Source organism: Herpailurus yagouaroundi, unplaced genomic scaffold (assembly GCF_014898765.1).
Source record: "Herpailurus yagouaroundi ecotype Mexico unplaced genomic scaffold, PumYag 208, whole genome shotgun sequence".
In the NCBI taxonomy this organism is placed as follows: Eukaryota; Metazoa; Chordata; class Mammalia; order Carnivora; family Felidae; genus Herpailurus; species Herpailurus yagouaroundi.
The window spans coordinates 1,762,136-1,782,890 of record NW_024412439.1 but is presented as its reverse complement, the minus strand read 5'-3'; the positions used below and the strand labels follow the sequence as shown (position 1 = coordinate 1,782,890).

Below are 20,755 nucleotides of genomic sequence, written 5' to 3'. Positions count from 1 at the left end.
CCCCCCCCCCCCCCCCCCCCCCCCCCCCCCCCCCCCCCCCCAGCGAATGAGAATGATGGCTATAAAATTCTGTGGATATACTAAAACCACTGAATTTTATACTCTAAATGGGTGAATTGTACGGTATGTGAATTATATCTCAATAAAGTTGTTTCTTAAAGTTAAGATTTGATAAAGATCAAAAAAAGATAAACAGGCACTTTCCAACAGCTACAAATGGAAAAAATATTAAAATACTCAGCTTTCTTAAAAAAAACAAACAACAACAACAACAACAACAAAAAACAGGGGATTTGGAGCATCTGGGGCTCAGTGCTGACGGTGCAGAGCCTGCTTGAGATTCTCTCTTTCACTCTATCTCTCAAAATAAACTTTAAATTAAAAAAAAGGGGGGGGATGGGAATAATTTTTAGATCATATTTATAATATACATTCCTTGCTTCCAAAACAAGCTTCATGACAACTTATAATAAAGACGCATATACACAATGAGATTGTTGAAACAGATATAACCACCAGGAATTATTCAGAACCAGCACCAGGGAAAGGAAAACCTAGCCTCATGCAATTATTGTGACTCATCATTTTGTATTTCATATTCCTAGCAACTGAGGCAAAAATGGAAACATGAAGAGGAATGTAAGCATCACAGCTTGTACAAGACAGAACAGGTCCCGCCCCACAAAAAAAATCTACCAACTGGTATCAAACACAGAACTTTCTACACCATTCACGTGAAATCACAGCTTCCACTACTTTTACGCCTCCTCTGAAGTCCAGTGGGCTCTGGGAGGCGTGGCTCTCCAGCAGCTCCCCCACAGGCCTCTGGCTTGCTCTGCCCGCAAATAGCACCCGTGAGAACCACACGGACAGACCAGTGAGAGCCGCTGTGGGCCTGAAGTCTTCCTAGCCTACTTAACATGTGAATTCCATATTGATTCTCCAGCCCTGAATGCCTGCAGCATCATTCTTGGTCCCTTAGTATGTCTGTCCAGCTGAGTAGGAGGCTGGATCTGACCTGAGCCACGTGAGCCTGGCCTGTCTGTGTGAAGGCACCTTGGACCCATAAACACAGGGCCAAGCTCAAGGAAATCTGCTGCTGAAGAGTCAAAAAGCGGAACTCGGAAAAGTAAATCCAATGTAAGATTTAACCAATCTTACAATTCTGGCCAATGTACGATTCAATACCCAGGAACATACACGGCAAAACACTTCCATTTCTTAGGACACAATGAAAATGTGACATATGCCGTCAAAGCACACAAGCCAGGGGACCCAGGGGGGTGGACGGAGCGAGGTGAGTAAACCCGAATGGCCTGGCTTCAGCCTCAAGGCAGCCGCGTGCAACTGGGAAATGTGCCCCGTTTGCCTGTCTCCCCCAATCTCCCCCCACAGGCGTCTGCACCAGTGACAGAGCGGGGCTCTGCAGTCAGGCAAGTTAAGGTCTGATCACAAATGCTCAGCCTACTGGCTGTGTGACCTTAAAAAGTCACTCACCCTTTCTGATGCTCTCTGAAAGTGGTGCCAACGGGGACCCTGCGGGGCTGTGATGGAGCTCGAGCAAGGGAGGGTGGGCACAGCACTGTGCACCACACGCACCATTTGTGAGAATTAGGAAGACTCTGAACTATTACCAGGGGCAAAAGGCAGAGAGAGGTTTACAGCCCACAAAATGCAAACATAACCCACATTTTCAGTCCATTCATAACCACAAAAGAACTCCTCCTTCACCCGCTGTCTATAACCCGGACCGAGGGGGCACAGGAGTGCCAGGGCAGCAGTACCCACGACGGCAGCTGTTACCTCGTCAATGGCGGACTCTTCGATCAGCCGCGGAGCATCCGAGGATAACAAGCCGTGAGTCGCCATCACAAAGATCTTGTATGCGCCTCTTTCCTTCAGGGTCTCTGCTGCAGCGAGGAAGCTGTCAACATCATCGATGATGTCGTCCTGTCCAATCACAGAGCGAGTGGAAGGCACATGAACACGTGCGCAAAGCCAGGAAAAAGAAAGGGTCCAATTCTACTCTAGCAAATCTGCCGCTGTGTGTAACGCCCCGACAGCAAGGTCACACTGCGAGTCTAAGTGGCTGTGACGCCACCACATTCCCTGCTGGCTTTTTGCAGCAAGGCTCCTCTGCCAGGTGCCTGTCATCTACAGGTGGCATCTTGGCCACACCCAAGGCTCCCTGGGGCCTCCCTCTCTGTGTCATCCCTTACTGTGCCTAGGACTGTGCCCTCACCCTGCAGGAGCTCCAGAAATGTTCACTGAAGGGTTTTTGGTTTTTGAAATGCATAATAAAGCTGTCAGGAAAGACTTCTGACTCTAGGTAGACCTCTCCTCTTTTCCTGTTAGTTTTCTTCAGTTTCCAAATTTTCTCTGCGGGGCATATGGCAAATATGCTTTTTACATACTTTTTATAATGGGAAAAACACTAATAGTTATTATTTTAACAAAATATGCAATCCAATGGTTTCCCTTCTATCGACCACATATTCCCAGTATGACAGGATAGAAAATATTGGCCTCCGCCCCGGGTTCCTGGCACAGAACTCCTAAAACTCTTGTAAATTCCTACGTGATAAGGATACTAGGAACATGTCTTATTCTAGTATTTGTCTTTGACTCCATCCCTGACACAGGGCTCCTAAAACCCTTGTAAATTCGTACGTGGTAAGAATACTAGGAGCATCTTTTATTCTAAGGAGGGAAGTCTCGGTGGGCTCCCAAATGGGAGCTGGTCACAAGACCACGCCATGAGAAGCTTGGAATTTCCAGCTCCCCCACCCATCCTCCAGAGAGAGAAGAGGGGCTGGACACAGAGCTAATGATCCATCATGCCTCTGTGATGAACCCTCCATAAAAATCCCCACAGTACAAGGTGTGGAAAGCTTCTAGACTGGTGAAAACATCCACATACTGGGACGGTGACGTGCCCCCAACTTCACGGGGATGGGAGATTTTGTGCTCTGGACCCCCCCAGACCTCGCCCTATGCAGATCTCTTCATCTGTATCCTTTACAACATCCTTTAATAAACTGGTAAATGTGTTTCCCGGAGTTCCGTGAGCTGCTCTAGCAAATGAATCCAACCTGGGAACGGGGTCATGGGAACCTCCAATTTGTAGCCATATTGTACAGAAGCTGTGGGTAACCTGGGGCAACTGAAGTAGGGTGGGAGCAGTCTTGGGGGACTGACCCTTAACCCCTGGGGCTCAGACCCTAGCTCTGAGTAGACAGTGTCAGAACCGAGTTAAATTGTACGGCACCCAGCTGGTGTTGTAGACAAAAACCTCCACACATTTGTGTGAGCAATAAAGGAGACACACAGGAGAGGGACACAGGAGGTGGAAAACGGAGTCTTTCCTCATCACACCCAGGCTACCAAAGTTATTTGAACCCCATTATGGTATTAAGCATTGTCTAGAGTTGAATAAATATTCACATATGTATGTATATGTGTGTGTGTATGTATACATATATATATAATGTCCTTGCCGTATATATATTCTTTTCAATGTACACTGATATTACTATGATCAAAGAAAAAAAATACTACTTTATATTTTTTTTATGTTTATTTTTGAGAGAAAGAGACAGCATGAGTTGGGGAGAGGCAAAGAGAGAGGGAGACACAGAATCCAAAGCAGGCTTCAGGCTCTGAACTGTCTGCATGGAGCCAATGCGGGGCTCGAACCCATGAACCGTGAGATCGTGACCTGAGCTGAAGTCTGATGCTCAACTGACTGAGCCACCTAGGCGCCCCAATACATATTACTTTAATTGTTTTTAATGTTTATTTATTTTTGAGAGAGAGAGAGAGAGAGAGAGAGAGAGACAGAGAGTGTGAGTGGGGGAGGGGCAGAGAGAGAGAGAAAGACACAGAATCTGAAGAGACTCCAGGCTCTGAGCTGTCAGCACAGAGCCCGACGCGGGGTTCGAACTCGCCAACCGTGGGATCATGACCTGAGCTGAAGTCGGACGCTTAACCGACTGAGCCACCCAGGCGCCCCCAGTACATATTACTTTAAAAGTGCTACTGGTAAGGGCGCCTGGGTGGCTCAGTCGGTTAAGTGTCCAACTTGGTTTTGGCTTAGGTCATGGTCTCTTGGCTTCATGAGTTGAAGTCCCGCATCGGGCTCTGCCCTGTGGAGCCTGCTTGGGATTCTCTCTCTCTCCCTCTCTTTCTCTGTCCCTCCCTGACTTGCGCTGTCTCTGTGTCTCTCAAAATAAAATTTTTTTTTCTTAAAAGTGCTGCTGGTAAAATTGTACAGCCACTCTGAAATAGAGCTTGACAGGTTCTTATAAAATTGTATTTGCAATTACCATGCAACCCACCAGTTGCACTTTTGGTCATTTATCCCACAAAAAGGAAAGCTCTGTTCACACAAAAACCCATACACAAAAGCACAGAGCAATTTAATATCTAATAGCAGAGAACTAGAAACAATCCAAATGTCCTTTAATCAGTGAGTGGTTCAACTGGGGTACCAACCTACATGGAATACTGCTCAGCACTAAAAGCAAATATTAATATACATAACAACTTGATGGATCTCCAGGGAGACGTGCTAAGTGAAAAAAAAAAAAAAAATCAATCTTAAAGGGCTACCTACTATATATTCCACTTATATGACTTTCTTGAAATAACCGTTATAAAGAGAGAGGACATGGGCGCCTGAGTGGCTCAGTCGGTGAAGCATTCGACTTCAGCTCAGGTCATGATCTCGTGGTTCATGAGTTCAAGCCCTGAATCTGGCTCTGTGCTGACAACTCAGAACCTGGAGCCTGTTTCACATTCTGTGTCTCCCTCTCTCTCTGCCCCTCCCCCATTCACGCTGTCTCTCCCTCTGTCTCCAAAATAAACACTAAAAAAAAATTTTTAAGTAAAAAAGAGGGCAGACTAGACACGGCCACAAGTTAGTGATCAGGTGGGCAGGAAGGGGGTGTGGCCATAAAGGAGTGGCACAAAGGAGCTTCGTGGTGATGGAACAGTTCCATATCTGGATTGCAGTGGTGGTTACACAAAGCTCCACGTCCATATGCACGTATGCAAGACCGGCAATATCAGAAGCAGCTCTATGAGTGGTGGTGATCTGAATTTCCAGATTGTGGTACAGTTAAGCAAGGAGGAGGACGCTGGATAAAGAGGACACAAGATGTGTCTGTATAATCTGGGGGGAGCTACTTCCTATGAATCAATAATTACTTTAAAAAAAAAAGTTGTGGGGTACGTGGGTGGCTCAGTCAGTTCAGCGTCCAACTTCAGTTCAGGTCACGATCTCGAGATTGGCGGGTTCGAGCCCCATGTCAGGCTGTGCGGACAGCTCAGAGCCTGAAGCTTGCTTCGGATTCTGTTGTCTCCCTCTCTCTCTACCCCTCCCCCACTCATGAGCGCGCGTTCTCTCTCTCTGTCTCTGTCTCTCTCTCTCAAAAATAAACATTAAAAAAAGTGTCTTTTCTTAAATGTAGCTGCAGCAGAAAGGGGGCAAAGGCTTTACTGAATTCACAGCATCTTGTTGCTATAGATTTTGCTGATTAAGGAATAAATTAACGGGCACAGCTATTATTACCCTATAGGGTGACATCGGAGATTTTCTGATTCAGAAAAAGTACAAACAAAACTATAAGCACCAGGGAGCCCTGGTTAATTGGCGCGGCCACTTTGGGAACAAGTTGGCACCAGCCAGTGAAGTTGGGAATGTGTGTGCCTTAGACCCCCAGCCCCACTCCCAGGCACCAAGGAAGTCTAACGTGTATGCACCAGAAAAGAGACGCAACACTGTTCAAAACAGTATTATTTGGAAACAGAAAAACTTTACGTTCAGGGGAGCCTGGGTGGCTCGGTCAGTTAAGCGTCTGACTTCGGCTCAGGTCATGGTCTCATGGTTTGTGAGTTCGAGTGCACAGCCTGCTTCGGATCTTCTGTTTCCCTCTCTCTGCCCCTTCCCTGCTCTTGCTCACTCGCTCTCTCTCAAAAATAAACAATCAAGGGCCGCTGGGTAGCTAAGTCAGTTAAGCATCCAATTTCAGCTCAGGTCATCATCTCACAGTTCGTGAGTTTGAGCCCCGCATTGGGCTCTGTGCTGACAGCTCAGAGCCTCGAGCCTGCTTCAGATTCTGCGTCTCCCTCCCTCTCTCTGCCCCCTCCCCAGCTCACACGCATGCGCGCTCTCACTCTCTTTCAAAAATAAATAAACATTAAAAAAATAATACATAAGGGCGCCTGGGTGGCTCAGTTGGTTAAGCGTCTGACTTCAGCTCAGGTCATCTCTCACAGCTTGCGAGTTCGAGCCCCCCGTCGGGCTCTGTGCTGACAGCTCAGAGCCTGGAGCCTGCTTCAGATTCTGCGTCTCCCTCTTTCTCTGCCCCTCCCCTGTGCTCTCTCTCTCTCTCAAAAATAAATAAAAAATTTTTAAATAATAACAAATAAATAAACATTAAAAAAAAAGAAAGAAAAACTGTATGTTCAATGCCTGGAGAACAGATCAGTACCATGGACAGAACAGAACAGTTCCATGGCTGTACCATGGAACGGGCACACAGCAATGAAGAAATGTTAACGTGCAACCACATGTTAACTACACAGAGGAATCTCAAAACAGCGTTGAACAAAAGTCACAAAGTACACAAAGACTTCATTATATAAACATGAAAAACCTGCAAACGAAAACAACCTAGTGTTTCGGACACACGCACCCATGGCAGACTGCAACGGCAAGTAAGGGTACGAATGACGACTTTCAGGCTGCTGACAACCTCTGGGGGGAACAGAGGAAGGGGAGACCAGGGCAAAGCCCAGAAGTGGCTTCAGGGGGACAGGACAATGTTCTGATTCCAAGCTGAGTAATGGGGGACCCACGTGTTCATTTTACTCCTCTTGTAACTATACAGGCATTAAAGACACTCCTTTCGTGCGCTAGTTTTATGAAGTGCAAGAGGATGTGTGTTTTAAACAGTCATAATCAATTTCGGACGCTTTCAGCACAAAACAATTTCCCATGTTATGAACATCAGCTGCACAATATTTTAGTTGACTAAGGAGTTATAATTTCTTAGTAAACTAATAACAATTTTCAATTTTTGGACCAAAGTAAACATTTAGCCCAGGTACCAACTTAAATGAGACTTACCTGGCCATACTGCTATCCCCACATAATTAGCAAATAATTCAGCAGAGTAACAATGGCAAAACACAACAATGAATAATAAAAGAGGTCTACATACCACAATGATGGCGATCCTTCCTCCCACATCGCCAACAACTGTGATTGGGGGCTTTTCTTTAGGAATTAGCACTGGTCAGAAGAAAACACACACACAAAAGTTTCTATATTAAAACGTACGATACAGCCTCTAAGAAGTTAATGTCTCATGATAAAAAGACTCAAGAAGCTAGCAACAGATGGAAACTTCCTCAACCTGATAAAGGGCAACTGTGAAAAATTCACAGCTGACATCATGCTTAATGAAAGACTGAAAACTCTCCCCTAACATCCGGAACAAGACAAGGATGCCCATCCTCTCCACTGCTATTCGATATTGTACAGAAGGTGCTAGCCAGGGCAATTAGGCAAGAAAAAAAAATAATAAAAGGCATCCAGATTGGAAAGTAAGAAGTAACACTATTTCTATCAGCAAGTGACTTGATCCTATATATAAGAAATACCAAAGAATCCACAAGGAACTACAAAAGCTAATACACCAATGCAGCAAATGTTGTAAGGTAACACACAAAAATCGGTTGTTTCTACATGCCCGCAATGAACAATCTAAAGAAGAAATTAAGAAAACAACTCCATTTATAAAAGCATCTAAAAGAATAAAATACCTAGGAATAAATTTTTTTTTTTAACGTTTATTTATTTTTTGAGACAGAGAGAGAGAGACAGAGCATGAACGGGGGAGGGGCAGAGAGAGAGGGAGACACAGAATCGGAAGCAGGCTCCAGGCTCTGGGCCATCAGCCCAGAGCCCGACGCGGGGCTCGAACTCACGGACCGCAAGATCGTGACCTGAGCTGAAGTCGGACGCTTAACCGACTGAGCCACCCAGGCGCCCCACCTAGGAATAAATTTAACCAAACAGGTGAAACACTTGTACACTAAAAACTATTAAAACACTGCTCAGGAGTGTCTGGGTGGCTCAGTTGGTTAAGCATCTGACCATTGGCTCAGAGCCTGACACCTGAAACCCTGGAGCCTGCTTCAGATTCTGTGTCTCCCTTTCTCTCTGCCCCTACCCCAGCTCACACTCTCTCTCTCAAAAATTAAAAAAAAAAAAAGAAAAAATTAAAACACTGCTCAAAGAAATTAAAGAAAACATACATAAATGGAAAAACAGCCCATGTTCATGGATGTAAGTATTAATACTGTTAAGATGGCAATGCTCCCAGTGACCTAGAGATTCAATACAATCCTTATCAGAATCCCAACTGCTTTTCTGACAGAAATGAACTGACCATAAATTCCTGAAATATGGAAATACAAGGGACCCCAAATATCCAAAACAATCTCAAAAAAGAAAGAATCAAGGTGGAGGACTCACACTTCCCTATTTCAGAACTTATTACAAAGCTGTATTAATCGTATGTGGTACTAGCATAAGGATGAGGATATAGATCAAGGAAAAGAACTGAGTCAAGAAATAAACATTTATAGCCAATCAATTTTCCCCCCAGCTTTACTGAGATGTCTCTGACAAAGAACTAGTTGTTAAGTTCAAGGTGTGCAACATAACGATTTGATACACATCCATACGGCAAAATGATTACCACAGTAAGATTAATTAACACATCCATCACTTCACATGATTACAATGTGTGTGTGTGTGTGTGTGTAGTAAGAAACATTAAGAACTACTCTCAGTAACTTTTAAGTTTTCATGTATATAATACAGTATTATTAATTTACAGTTATCATGTTGTACATTAGATCCCCAGAATTTGTTGAACTTATAACTGCAAGTGTGTACCCTTTGACCAACATCTCCCCATTTCCTCCACCACCCCAGGCCCTGGCAACTAACATTCTATTGTCTGTTTCTATGAGTTGAGCTTTTTCTTTAGATGCCACATATAAGTGGGGCACCTGGGTGGCTCGGTCAATTAAGCATCCGACTCTTTCGGCTTAGGTCACGATCTCACAGTCACGCTAGTCTGGTGTCTAGAGTATATAAAGAACTCTTACAACTCAACAATAAAAAGGCAAACAAACCAATTTTAAAAGTAAGCAAAACATCTGAATAGACACTTCTCCAAAGAAGATATACAAGTGAACAAGCACATGCAACATCATTAGCCATTAGAGAAATGCAGGTCAAAACTACAACAAAGTACCACTTCAACCTGCTAGGGAGACTATTATAAAAAAAATCAGGAGAGGCGCCTGGGTGGCTCCAGTCAGTTAAGCATCTGACTCTTGATTTCAGCTCAGGTCATGATCTCACAGTTCCTGAGAGGGAGCCCCACATCGGTGGGGCTGACAGCGCGGAGCCTGCTGGGGATTCTCTCTCTTCCTCTGCCCCTCTCCTGCTCGCTCTCTCTCAAAAAAAATAAACATCTTTAAAAATCAGGAAATAAGTGTTGAGAAGGATATGGAGAAATCAGAACCTTTATATATGGCTGGGAGGAAGGTAAAATGGCACAGCTGTTGTGGAAAACAGTTCGAGGGCTCCTGAGAAAGTTAAACATAAAGTTACGACGAGACCCAGCAATTCTAACCCTGGAGAAATGAAATCCTAGGTCTGTGGGAAGCGGGCACACGAATGAACGTCACAGCCTTAGAGCCAAAGGCAGATGCAACTCCAGTGCCCACCAGTGGGGGAATGACAAGCAAGCTGTGCCATATCCACACACAACGGAAAAGCATCCGGCCAAGGAAAGGAATCAAGTCCCAGTACACCCAACGACTTGGATGAACGTCAAAGACATTATGCTTGGTGAAAGAAACTAGACGCAGGTCACAGACTGTATGATTCCGTTTCTATGAAATGTCCAGAACAGGCAAATTCATAGCAACAGAAAGGGGGCATGGGAGTGATAATTTAATGGGTAGGGGTGTTTTTCCGGGGGGATGAGGTGTTCGAAACCAGGGAGAAATGGTGGTTGCACCACGCTGCAGACGTACGAAACGCCAGTGAACTGTGTACCTTCAAAAATGGCTGATTCTAGGTTATGTGACTTTCACTCAATTTTTGCAGAAAGGTCAGCGTCACTGAAGGAAAAAGTAGGAGTGCTCCAGATCAGGGCTGCTCCACCTCAGCACCACTGATGTTTTGGGTTAGATAATTCTTTGTTGTGGGGGCTGTCCTGTGTGTCACAGGACCTTTACAGTGTCCTTGGCTTCTTCTCACTAGATGCCAGGAGCAGCCCCCTCACTTGTGACCTCCAAAAATGTCTGCAGACACCTCCAAATGTCCTCAATGGGACAAAATCCAATGGCACCCCCTGGTTGGGAATCACTGCTGTGGATTAAAAGGGTAGCTAAGGGGGTATGACAATTCAACGCAATGTGTGATCCTAGGTGGCAGGGCGGGCGGGGGGCAGCGGGGTACGACAGAAATGCAAAACCCAACAGAGCAAGACAAATCCCAAAACTGAAGTGATTTTTTTTTTTTTTTTTTTTTTTTTTTTTTACATTTTCCACACTTTTCCCAGGCACCTGACGCCAGTACCGGGGAAAGAGCACAGCGGTGTAGCCTTTAGGGAATCAACCCCACAAAGAGCCATACGAACACTCTCAGCTTGGGCCTCCTTAATCTCACTTTTAGAAACTTACAATGAAATAAACCCAAGTGCAGAAGTTTTTACCCACATACGCACACTACAACATTCTACTGGCAAGGAGCAGGCGAGAACAAGTACCAGCCAGACCCTGCTCAGGCTTAGGTTTAAGCCACATCTTTAAGATGGGATATTCAACAGCCATTAAAAATGCTGTTTACGCAAGTTTTTAATCACGTGGGCGAAGGTACGTTATGGAGGGAGGCGCGCGTTCTGTGCCCAGGATGCAGCGCCTCTCCTTAACACAAGTAAGGAAAACCTGAGAAGAGACCCATGAAAAGAGAAATGGGTCTCTGGATGTAGCATTGATGATTATTTTCTTCCTTTATAACGGAATGTTTGGAATATTTATATAACGTGTACACACTCTGGAAAAGAACTGTTTTCTGTTTTAGTTGGCGTTTTTCATGTTTAAGAAACCAGAATGTACAAACTAACATTTTATTTTTTTTTTTTTTTATTTTTTTTGTAGGCTCCACACCCAGTACGGAGCCTAAAGGGGGGCTTGAACTCACGACCTTGAGATCAAACAAAACCTGAGCTGAGATCAAGAGTTGGATGCTTAACCGACTGAGCCACCCAGGGGCCCCACAAACTAATTTTTTAAATCTAACACTAAATATCAAAATCTTGTGATACAATCAAAATCTCAAAATAGATGCGTCAGATACCACAGGAACAATGCTTTCTTTTGCTGTCATGTATCTATTTGCTATTAACTTTAACAAGTATTACACAGAGAGGGTCAGGCCATCAAGTGTGCAAAAGCAAAGTGCAACACGTAGGAGCTGCGAAATTCAACTTCTCAATTATAATCCCCCCCAAATCTTCCAGCGTTCACCACCTGGGTTAAAACATAAGCACAGAAATGTTATAATTAAAATCGTGAGTGAAATGAGCTGAAACAGAGAGAGCAAATAAACAGATGGAGGAAACGTCAGAGAGTCCCATTCCCTGGTTTTCATTTTTTTTTTTAAATTAAAAAAGAAATTTTTTTAATGTTTATTTATTTTTGAGAGAGAGAGAGAGAGAGAGAGAGAGACAGAGCATGTGCGGGAAAGGGGCAGAGAGAGAGGGAGACACAGAATCCAAAGCAGGTTCCAGGCTCTGAGCCATCAGCACAGACCCCAACATGGGACTCGAACACAAGGACCACGAGATCATGACCTGAGCCAGAGTCGGACGCTTAACCGACTGAGCCACCCAGACGCCCTCCATTCCCTGGTTTGCAGATGGGAAACCAGCAGCTCCATTTCTGCAGTCCAGAAACCACTAGCTAAGACCCCATTTAAAGCTAAGACCCAGAAGTTAAAAGGAGCTGATTCGTCTAAAGACTGCGGGATGTGTTCCGGAATGGAGCCCACGTGACTGCCAAACTGAACAGGAACATGCTTTCCCCCACGCTCAGGGGAAGGGCTTATCCCTTGAGCCGAAGGCACTGGGGCTCCTGACATCCACTACTGCCTAAAAGCAGAGCCCCCCAAAAGAATGCCCATTCAAAAGAATGCCCATGTCAGAAATCCACTCCAAGAACAACCAGGAAGGACTGACCTACCATGGAGACTAGAGGTCAGCACCACACCTCAACAGACACTGTCACAAAGCTATCCTACTGCCATCCGTGCTGAGGAGCCGCTCATCTCTCCTAAAAGTCACCTGTTTTCTAGCTTCCGCTTCCCCTGTTAAAATGGTATAGAGGCCCCCAATCCTAAACCCTGTCTTCTCTCGCACTCATCTATCTTTTGTTGTTTTTTTTTAACGTTTACTTATTTATTTGAGAGAGAGTGTGTGCGAGCAAGTGTGGGGGAGGGCAGAGAGAGAGGGAGACAGAGGATCCTAAGAAGGCTCCACACTGTCAGCACAGAGCTGGACACAGGGCTCGAACTCACAAACCGTGAGATCATGACCTGAGCCGAAACCGAGAGCCAGACACTTAACCAAATGAGCCACCCAGGTGCCTTCTTTTGTGTTTTATTGCAGGCCTCAAAGCCTGAACCTAAAGAGGGCAGAGGATAAGTTTCTCCTCCCCATCAGACTCAAACAAAGGCAGTATTTTTTTAATCAAGAAGATGTTAATAAAGCACGAAGAAGTTTCTTAGAAACAAAAGCAAATTCACACATAACCCTACCACCCTGTCACGAGTATTTTCACCTTCCATATTCCCTCCCAGGCCTCACACAAACACAGGTATACCCTCTCATGTTCTGCCCATTCCCATATGTTCCAGATTTTTCTCTTGTGTCCAGACAGTCTTAATTATGTCAACAGGCTGCATAATTAGCTGTGCTGATACAGCATAATTCAAGCCCTACCCTCTGCTAAGCCGTTTAGACTTTTCCAATATTCTGCATTCAAAATAACACTATAGTGAATAACTTGCACATACAAAGTTTTCTGCTGATGTTAAACCCTTCTCTAGGATATATTACTGAATGAATGAAATTCCCTGACGTGCCAGAACGGAGTCTTTTCCTAGTTCTTGCTGTGATCACACCGACTGCTTCTAGAAGGCTCTACAGTCCACAGGGCTCTCTGAAATGCACTTGTGACAACCAGGCCAGGCCAGGAAAAGTATTAGTCATTTTTGCCAACTTAAAGAAAAAACAGAGAAGAGGCAGTTCACAGCTGAAAAACGACAAATTCAGTCAGCCTTAAAACCAAAGCAGGAAGTGACAAAGAGGGGCCAGCGCACTTACTGGGGATCTCCAGGCTGGGGTGGATGGCAGCCACACTCCTGACCATGGGCGGGGAATGCCGTCCATCCACCAAGTCGGACTCGGCGTCCTGCGCTTCCCCGTGAATCACCGCAATTCCCAGTCGCAGGCGCTCCGCAAAAGACTGTGCCCTGAGAGAGAGCGGTAGACACAGTTCAGAAATCACGCAGCCCCCGTTCTCCAGCGTTCGCGGGGGAAAAACAAGACAACATAAATCAGATGCGGTTTCCGAAAGAATTCGTGAGAAGAGAAAGAAGGTGACCTGCAAGTGTTAGGATGCAGGACAAAGTGTGGAGTCCCCACGTGACGAGCGTGCCCCTCTGGCCGGGACAGCGATGGGCGGTGGCCAGCCTGCTCTGTGCTCGGCCCACTGGGGAGCCTACAGCAGTGACTCCGGGAAGCCTCAGCCTCCCGGCTTTTAATTGCTAATCCACCCGGCCACGCACTTCATAGTGAGAACCAACCACAGGAGACAAGGTGCGTTACAGCCTCAGAAAAGCAGTAAGCGTCGATCTTTAAACTTTTTTTTTTTAACGTTTATTTTTGAGACACAGAGAGACAGAGCATGAACGGGGGAGGGTCGGAGAGAGAGAGACACAGAATCTGAAACAGGATCCAGGCTCCGAGCTGTCAGCACAGAGCCTGACGCGGGGCTCGAACTCACGGACCGCAAGATCGTGACCTGAGCCGAAGTCGGCCGCTCAACCGACTGAGCCACCCAGGCGCCCCATCGTCGATTTTTAAATTGTACTGAGATAGAACAAAGACACCATAAAATATACACATTTACACTGTACAATCTCATAGGCTCTGATGTGCGTACACATCCGTGCAACCATCAGCACAATGAAGACCAGGAAAATCTCTCTCACTGCCAGGCACGTCCTGGTGCCCCTTTGTAATTTCTCCTTCCGGCACCAGGCAAACCAATAGTTTGTTCTCTGTCAGCATAGTGTTGCCTTTTCTAGAATTCTGTAAGTAGAATCAGAGTATCTTTTTTTTTTTTTTTTTTTTTTTTTTTCTTTTTTCGTTCACTAAGGAAAAAATGTTGGAGATCCATCCATTTTACATGGGACACCAAAGTCACCCCTTTACACTGCCACAATCTGTTGTTTGGGTCTATCACAGTTTGTCCATTCACTTGAACTTCTGCATTGTTTCCAGTTCTGAACCATTACAAAACTGCTTTGAATATTCATGTACAAATATTCATGCAGAGGCATGGACTTACGTTTTCTTTTCTCCAGGGTAAATAGCTAGGCGTAGAATGGCTGGATCATAGGACAGGCATATATTTAGCTCTCTAAAAAAACAACCGTGAGGCACCTGGGTGGCTCGGTCGGTTAAGCGTCCAACTTCAGCTCAGATCATGATCTCACGGCACGGTTCATGGGTTCAAGCCCCGCGTCGGCTCTGTGCTGACAGCTCAGAGCCTGGAGCCTGCTTCACATTCTGTGTCTCCCTCTCTCTCTCTCTGCCCCTCCCCACGTTGTGCTGTCTCTGTCTCTCTCTCTCCCCCTTAAAAAATAAAAAACATTAAAAAATTAAAAACACAACAACGAACTCTTTTCCAAAGTGGTTATACCATTTTACATTCCCACGAACTGCGCACGAGGGTTCCAGGGCCTCCAAGTTCTGCCACTCAGTGTGGTCAGTCACTTCAACTACTACCCATGCTAACGGCACGTACAGGTGCCTCACTGTGGCCTCAGTTTGGACTGGCCTCATAACAAATGGTGCTGAACATTTTCACGTGCTTACCTGCCAACTGAATATATACTTTGGGGTAAAGGGTCTGTTTATCTTTTGCCAGTTTTTTAGTTGGGTTGTTAGTTCCCTAAGTTTTGGGAATTCTTTACACATTCTAAATACAAATTCTTTATCAGATACAGGCTTTCCCAAAATTTCCTCCCACTCTGTCTGTGTCTTCTGTCATTCTCTTCATAAAGTCTTTGGAAGAGTAGTTTTAATTTTGATGACACATGATGTGACAACTTTCTTCTTATAAAACGGATTTCTAGTGTCATATTTAAAAAATGTTTGTCCATGGGGCGCCTGGGTGGCGCAGTCGGTTAAGCGTCCGACTTCAGCCAGGTCACGATCTCGCGGTCCGTGAGTTTGAGCCCCGCGTCGGGCTCTGGGCTGATGGCTCAGAGCCTGGAGCCTGTTTCCGATTCTGTGTCTCCCTCTCTCTCTGCCCCTCCCCCGTTCATGCTCTGTCTCTCTCTGTCCCAAAAATAAATAAAAAACGTTGAAAAAAATTAAAAAAATAAAAATAAAAAATGTTTGTCCAACCAAAGTCACAAAGATTTTTCTCCCATGTTTTCCTCTGGGAGCTTTATAGTTTTAGGTTCTACATTTAGGTATGGGATTCATTTTTATTTTTTTTTAATTTTTTTTTTTTTTTTAACATTTATTTATTTTTGGGACAGAGAGAGACAGAGCATGAACGGGGGAGGGGCAGAGAGAGAGGGAGACACAGAATCGGAAACAGGCTCCAGGCTCCGAGCCATCAGCCCAGAGCCCGACGCGGGGCTCGAACTCCCAGACCGCGAGATCGTGACCTGGCTGAAGTCGGACGCTTAACCGACTGCGCCACCCAGGCGCCCCTGGGATTCATTTTTAATTGATGTTTGTACATCATGTAAAACATGGCTCAGAATTGATGATTTTGCACATGAATTTCCAGTCATTCCCACACCATTTGTTCAAAGGACTATCCTTTCTCCATTCAGAATTGCCTCTGCCCCTCTGCTGGAAATCAGTATTCGAGATACGCGTAGGTCTATTTCTGGACTCTGTTCTGTTCCACTGAGCTATTTTTCTATCTTTTCCCAATCACACACAATCACGATTGCTTTAGCTTTATGGTCAGTCCTGACTTCAGTGTTACATCTCCAACTTTGGTACTCTTTCTCAAAGTCCAAGTAGCACTTACATATCTACCAAGTGGAGGGGCAAGTCCACCTGAATCATATTTGGCCAACACCCAAATCCCATAATCACTGGTGTGGAAAACACCCTGAGAAGTGATTAGCGGTGCCATTACTTTCCAGTGAACATACACAGTTCAATCACCATGGATCGCCTTCTTCAGCCCCTTGGGTGTGTTTCTTCATCTGGGGGGGGGGGGGGGGGGGGGGCGGCCGGGCGGGCGGGAGAGGAGGGAAGACGCTGGCCTCCTAGCTAGAGAAGATCAAGTGAGGTAACACAGACGTCTTAGTTCCAGCTGCTGTAACTGGATACCACAGACCGGGGGTGCTTAAACAACAGAAATGTGTTTCTCACGGTTCTGGAGGCTACAGGTCCAAGATGAGGGCCTGCTTCCTGGTTTGCACACAGCCTCTGTCTCTCACTGTGCCCTCGCATGGCAGAGAGCAGACGGCCCCTGCAGCACTGGTCTCTTCTCCTAAGGGCACTGAGCCCATACATGACGGCTCCTCCTTCGTGACCTAATTACCTCCCAAAGGCCTCCCCTCCTAAAACCATCACAGTGGGGGTGAGGATTTCAAGACGAATGTTGGGGGGACACAAACATTCAGTCCACAATAGCAGCTAAAACATCTGCCGCTAAACCTAAGCTCCCTGAGGGCACCTTCTCGGGTCTCATCCGACCGGCACCATAGCTTCTCAATAAACATCTGAATGGGTAAATGACAACCTCAGTGTGGTACAGCCCACCCTTGAACAATATGGGTTTGAACTGCGTGGGTCCACTCACAGCCAATTTTTTTTTATATAAATACAGTGCAATACTGTAAATGTATTCTCTTCCTCATGATTTTCTTAATAACGTTTTCTTTTCTCTAGCTTACTTTATTGTAAGAATACAGTATACTACACGTAACATACAAAACTTGTATTAATTGACTGGTTACGCTATCGGTGAGGTTCTAGTCAACGGCGGTCTGTCAGTAGTTGAGTCCTGGGGAAGTCCAAGTTATGCATGGATTCTGAAGCACAGGGGGGTCGGCACCGCTAAAACCTGTGTTGCTCAAGAGTCAACTGTACCAACAAATGCCAAATAAACGAATCCAAAGGCTATTACAATGATAAAATCCCATCAACACATGAAGTCAGATGTAAACTGAGTATTATAAAAGTTACCAAAAGCCTATCCATATGGGCGAGTCAAATGAAAATTCATCATATTCTTTTGGTATTTAGTGGGAAAAAACCGATCGACACACACTGCTGCTACTCCGGTCTCCGCCGAGATGGAAGGCCCCCCACCACGGAGCAGAACTGAAAACCCGGATGGTATACATGAAACAAACCTAAGAAGACTCTGAAGAGGACAGGAGACACAGACTGGCCGGGGACCTCAGGACTGCGGGGATAACAAGGTGCTGAGTCCTCTGGTCTTTCTGTCTCATTATCCCATATCCCAGACTCGCAGCTGGAGAGGTGGGCGGCCCAAAACGCCAAGAGGCACATACCAAAGAAGCGCAGACAAAAGCCTGCTTTCTCCAGCCACAGGACCAAGAGAGAGACCGCCTCCCACGTCAGAAAACTTTAACCCTACCCCCGGCCACCCCAGGAAAAACCAGCTATGCCACTCGCCCACACGAGTTTAGGTCAAGCAGGGGGCCTGCACTGCCTCCCTTGCCAGGCGATATCGATGAGCCCCAAACCCGCCAAGGGGGTAGTTGAAGAGACGGCCAAGTAGGGGGCTGGCACTTTTCATCCCCACCGGGCGGTCATCAGCCCCGCGCCCCGCCGGGTGTCAGTGCAGAGGGTCACCTGGACTTCCACCCCGACTCGGCAGTAAAGAGGTGCCCTTCCCCCTCCCCTGTGAGGTGGCGTCAGATGGGGCCCCGTCAGTCGGTGGTAACAGGGCCACTCCCCACCTGTGTCAGCAGAGGATTCCCAGGGAGCGGTGCTCGCACTCTGACCCACTTGTGAGTGTTTTCATCCAACTCTTCCTACAAAGCCACAGCAACCACAACAGTGTGGTGCTGACATACAGTCAACAGAACAGATCTGAGAGTCCAGAAATACACACAAACATCTATGGCCGAGTGATTTTTGACAAGAATGCCAAAGCCATTCAAGGGGGAAAGAACAGTCTTTTTGACAAACGGTGCTAGACAACCAGACAATCACATGGAAAAGAAAGAAGCTGGACCCCTACCTACGGCTCCCTCCAGACACAAAAATTAATTCAAAATCGATCGACAACCCAAACCTAAGAGCTAAAACTACACTATTGGGAGAAATCATAGGGGTAAAACTTAATGCCCTGGGTTTAGCAATGGCTGCTTAGATATGATGCCAGAAGCAAAAGCAGTAACAATAATGCTAAACTGGACTCCATAAAATTAAAAACTTTCTGTGCGTCAAAGGACCATATCAAGACGGAAAAAGACAACCTGCAAAATGGGGTAAAATATTTACAAACCACGTATCTGATAAGGATCTAGTCTCCAGAATATATAAAGGACTCCTACAATTCAACCACAAAAAGAAAAACCACCCAGTTAAAAAAATGTGCAAAAAGGGGCACCTGGCTGGCTCAGTCGGTTGAACATCTGACTCTTGATTCTGACTCAGGTAGCGATCCCAGGGTCGTGGGATGGAGCCCCACGTCAGGCTCTGCAGTGAGCATGAAGCCTGCTTAGGATTCATTCTCTCTCTCTTCCTCCGCCCCTCCCCTAGCTCATACTCGCTCTCTCTTAAAAAAAAAAACAAAAGTACAAATAACTGACTGGACATTTCTCCAAAGAAGCACATGAAAAGACGCTCAACATCATTCATCACCAGGGAAGTACAAACCAAAACAACGAGACACCACTTCACACCCACTAGGATGGCTGTAACAGTAACGAAACAGCAAATAAGCGTTGGTCAGGATGTGGAGAGATTGGAATCCTCGTACGTTCCTGGTGAGAATGTGACATGGTGTGGGGGCCCCTCAAAAATGTAAACACAGGGGGCACCTGGGGGGCTCAGTGGGTTGCACATCCAACTTCAGCTCAGGTCATGATCTCACAGTTCGTGAGTCCAAGCCCCGGGTTGGGCTCTGCCCTGGCGGTGTCTCCCTGTCTCCACCCCACCCCTGCTCACACTCTCACTCTCAAAAATAAAGAAACATTTAAAAAAATGTAAACCTAGAATTACCATACGCCCAGCGCTTTCAATCCTAGGTATCCATCCAGGAGAAAGGAAACCACGCGTCCACACGGCAACGGGTACACAAATGTTTGCAGCAGTGCTACTCACAACAGCCACTAGGTGGCAACAACCCAAACATCCCTCAATACGTGGATGGCTAAACAGGCTGGAAGAGTAGTCAGCCATGAAACGGAATGAGATCTTGACACAGGCCACAACGTGAAGGAACCCCGAAAACATTGTGTCAAGTGAAAGAAACCAGATGCAAAAGGCCACACAGTGTACGATTCCATTTATATAAAATGTCCAGAAGAGGCATATCCAGAGACAGAAAGCAGATCAGTGGTTGCCAGGGGCTGGGGAGAGAAGGGAATGGAGAGTGATTTCTTAACGGGTCCGGGGTGTCCTTCAGGAGTGATGAGAAAGTTCTGAAACAAGAGAGTGGTGGTCGTTGCACAACACTGTGAGGGCGCTAACTGCCAATGAACTGTAGACTTTAAAATGATCAGTTCCATGTTCTACGATTTTCACCTTCACAACAACTGAAACCATGTGTATCAGAGAAAAACAAATTACTAAATTAAATCTGATCCAGCACAATGCTTGGAAAAATGGGATCTTATGTTCCAAAACGAGTCACGGTTGACTCCAACTTAATCAAATGGACAAGACTCTGCTGATAAAGACTCTTAACAGAAGCGCTGTGTGGACATAGCACTGGCTGCACTGGACACAACTCCATGTTTTTAGCAATAATGCCAACCTCGTTAATAGACCCAATGTCATTCCTCGTTTACCACGGAAAACTACTTATCGTAATACCTTCGAAACCAGCGGCTTATCGTCCGCGAGCTCTCCTCATCTTTCAGTAGCAACGGTCTGCGGGCCCAGGCCAGAGGTAGGTGCCTGTGGCCTCCTTACACACCACAGGGCTTAACAGGGATCCAGTGACCAAAGGCAGGATAATTGCGGGACACAATTTTAAAAGAGTTTTAGGAAAAAGCCTTTCTTCCAACATATGCTTTTATTCTCTCCCTTTCCCGCTTTGTTGGAAATGCTGGTGTAGGAAATCCTCTCAACCCCAAGTCTCTTTAAGTCCTGTATTACCGATTCATCAGTTACTCCAGGTTACACAGAACCCTCAG

General features: G+C 45.9%; 1 protein-coding gene across 4 annotated transcripts in view; it reads right to left on the bottom strand.

Moving 5' to 3' along the window:
- Window positions 1–20,755, bottom strand: part of PRPSAP2 (phosphoribosyl pyrophosphate synthetase associated protein 2) — a 49,898-nt gene that overhangs the window by 5,424 nt on the left and 23,719 nt on the right. For all 4 annotated transcript variants that reach the window (XR_005783978.1, XM_040453047.1, XM_040453046.1 and 1 more), the window contains 3 exons: window positions 13,479–13,627; window positions 7,227–7,297; window positions 1,804–1,950 (listed from right to left, as the gene is read on the bottom strand). Coding sequence is in view for 3 of the 4 variants with exons in the window: in XM_040453047.1 (XP_040308981.1) it covers window positions 1,804–1,950; window positions 7,227–7,297; window positions 13,479–13,627 (367 nt within the window). In the remaining variant the exon portion in view is untranslated. The remainder of the gene's footprint in view (window positions 1–1,803; window positions 1,951–7,226; window positions 7,298–13,478; window positions 13,628–20,755) is intronic.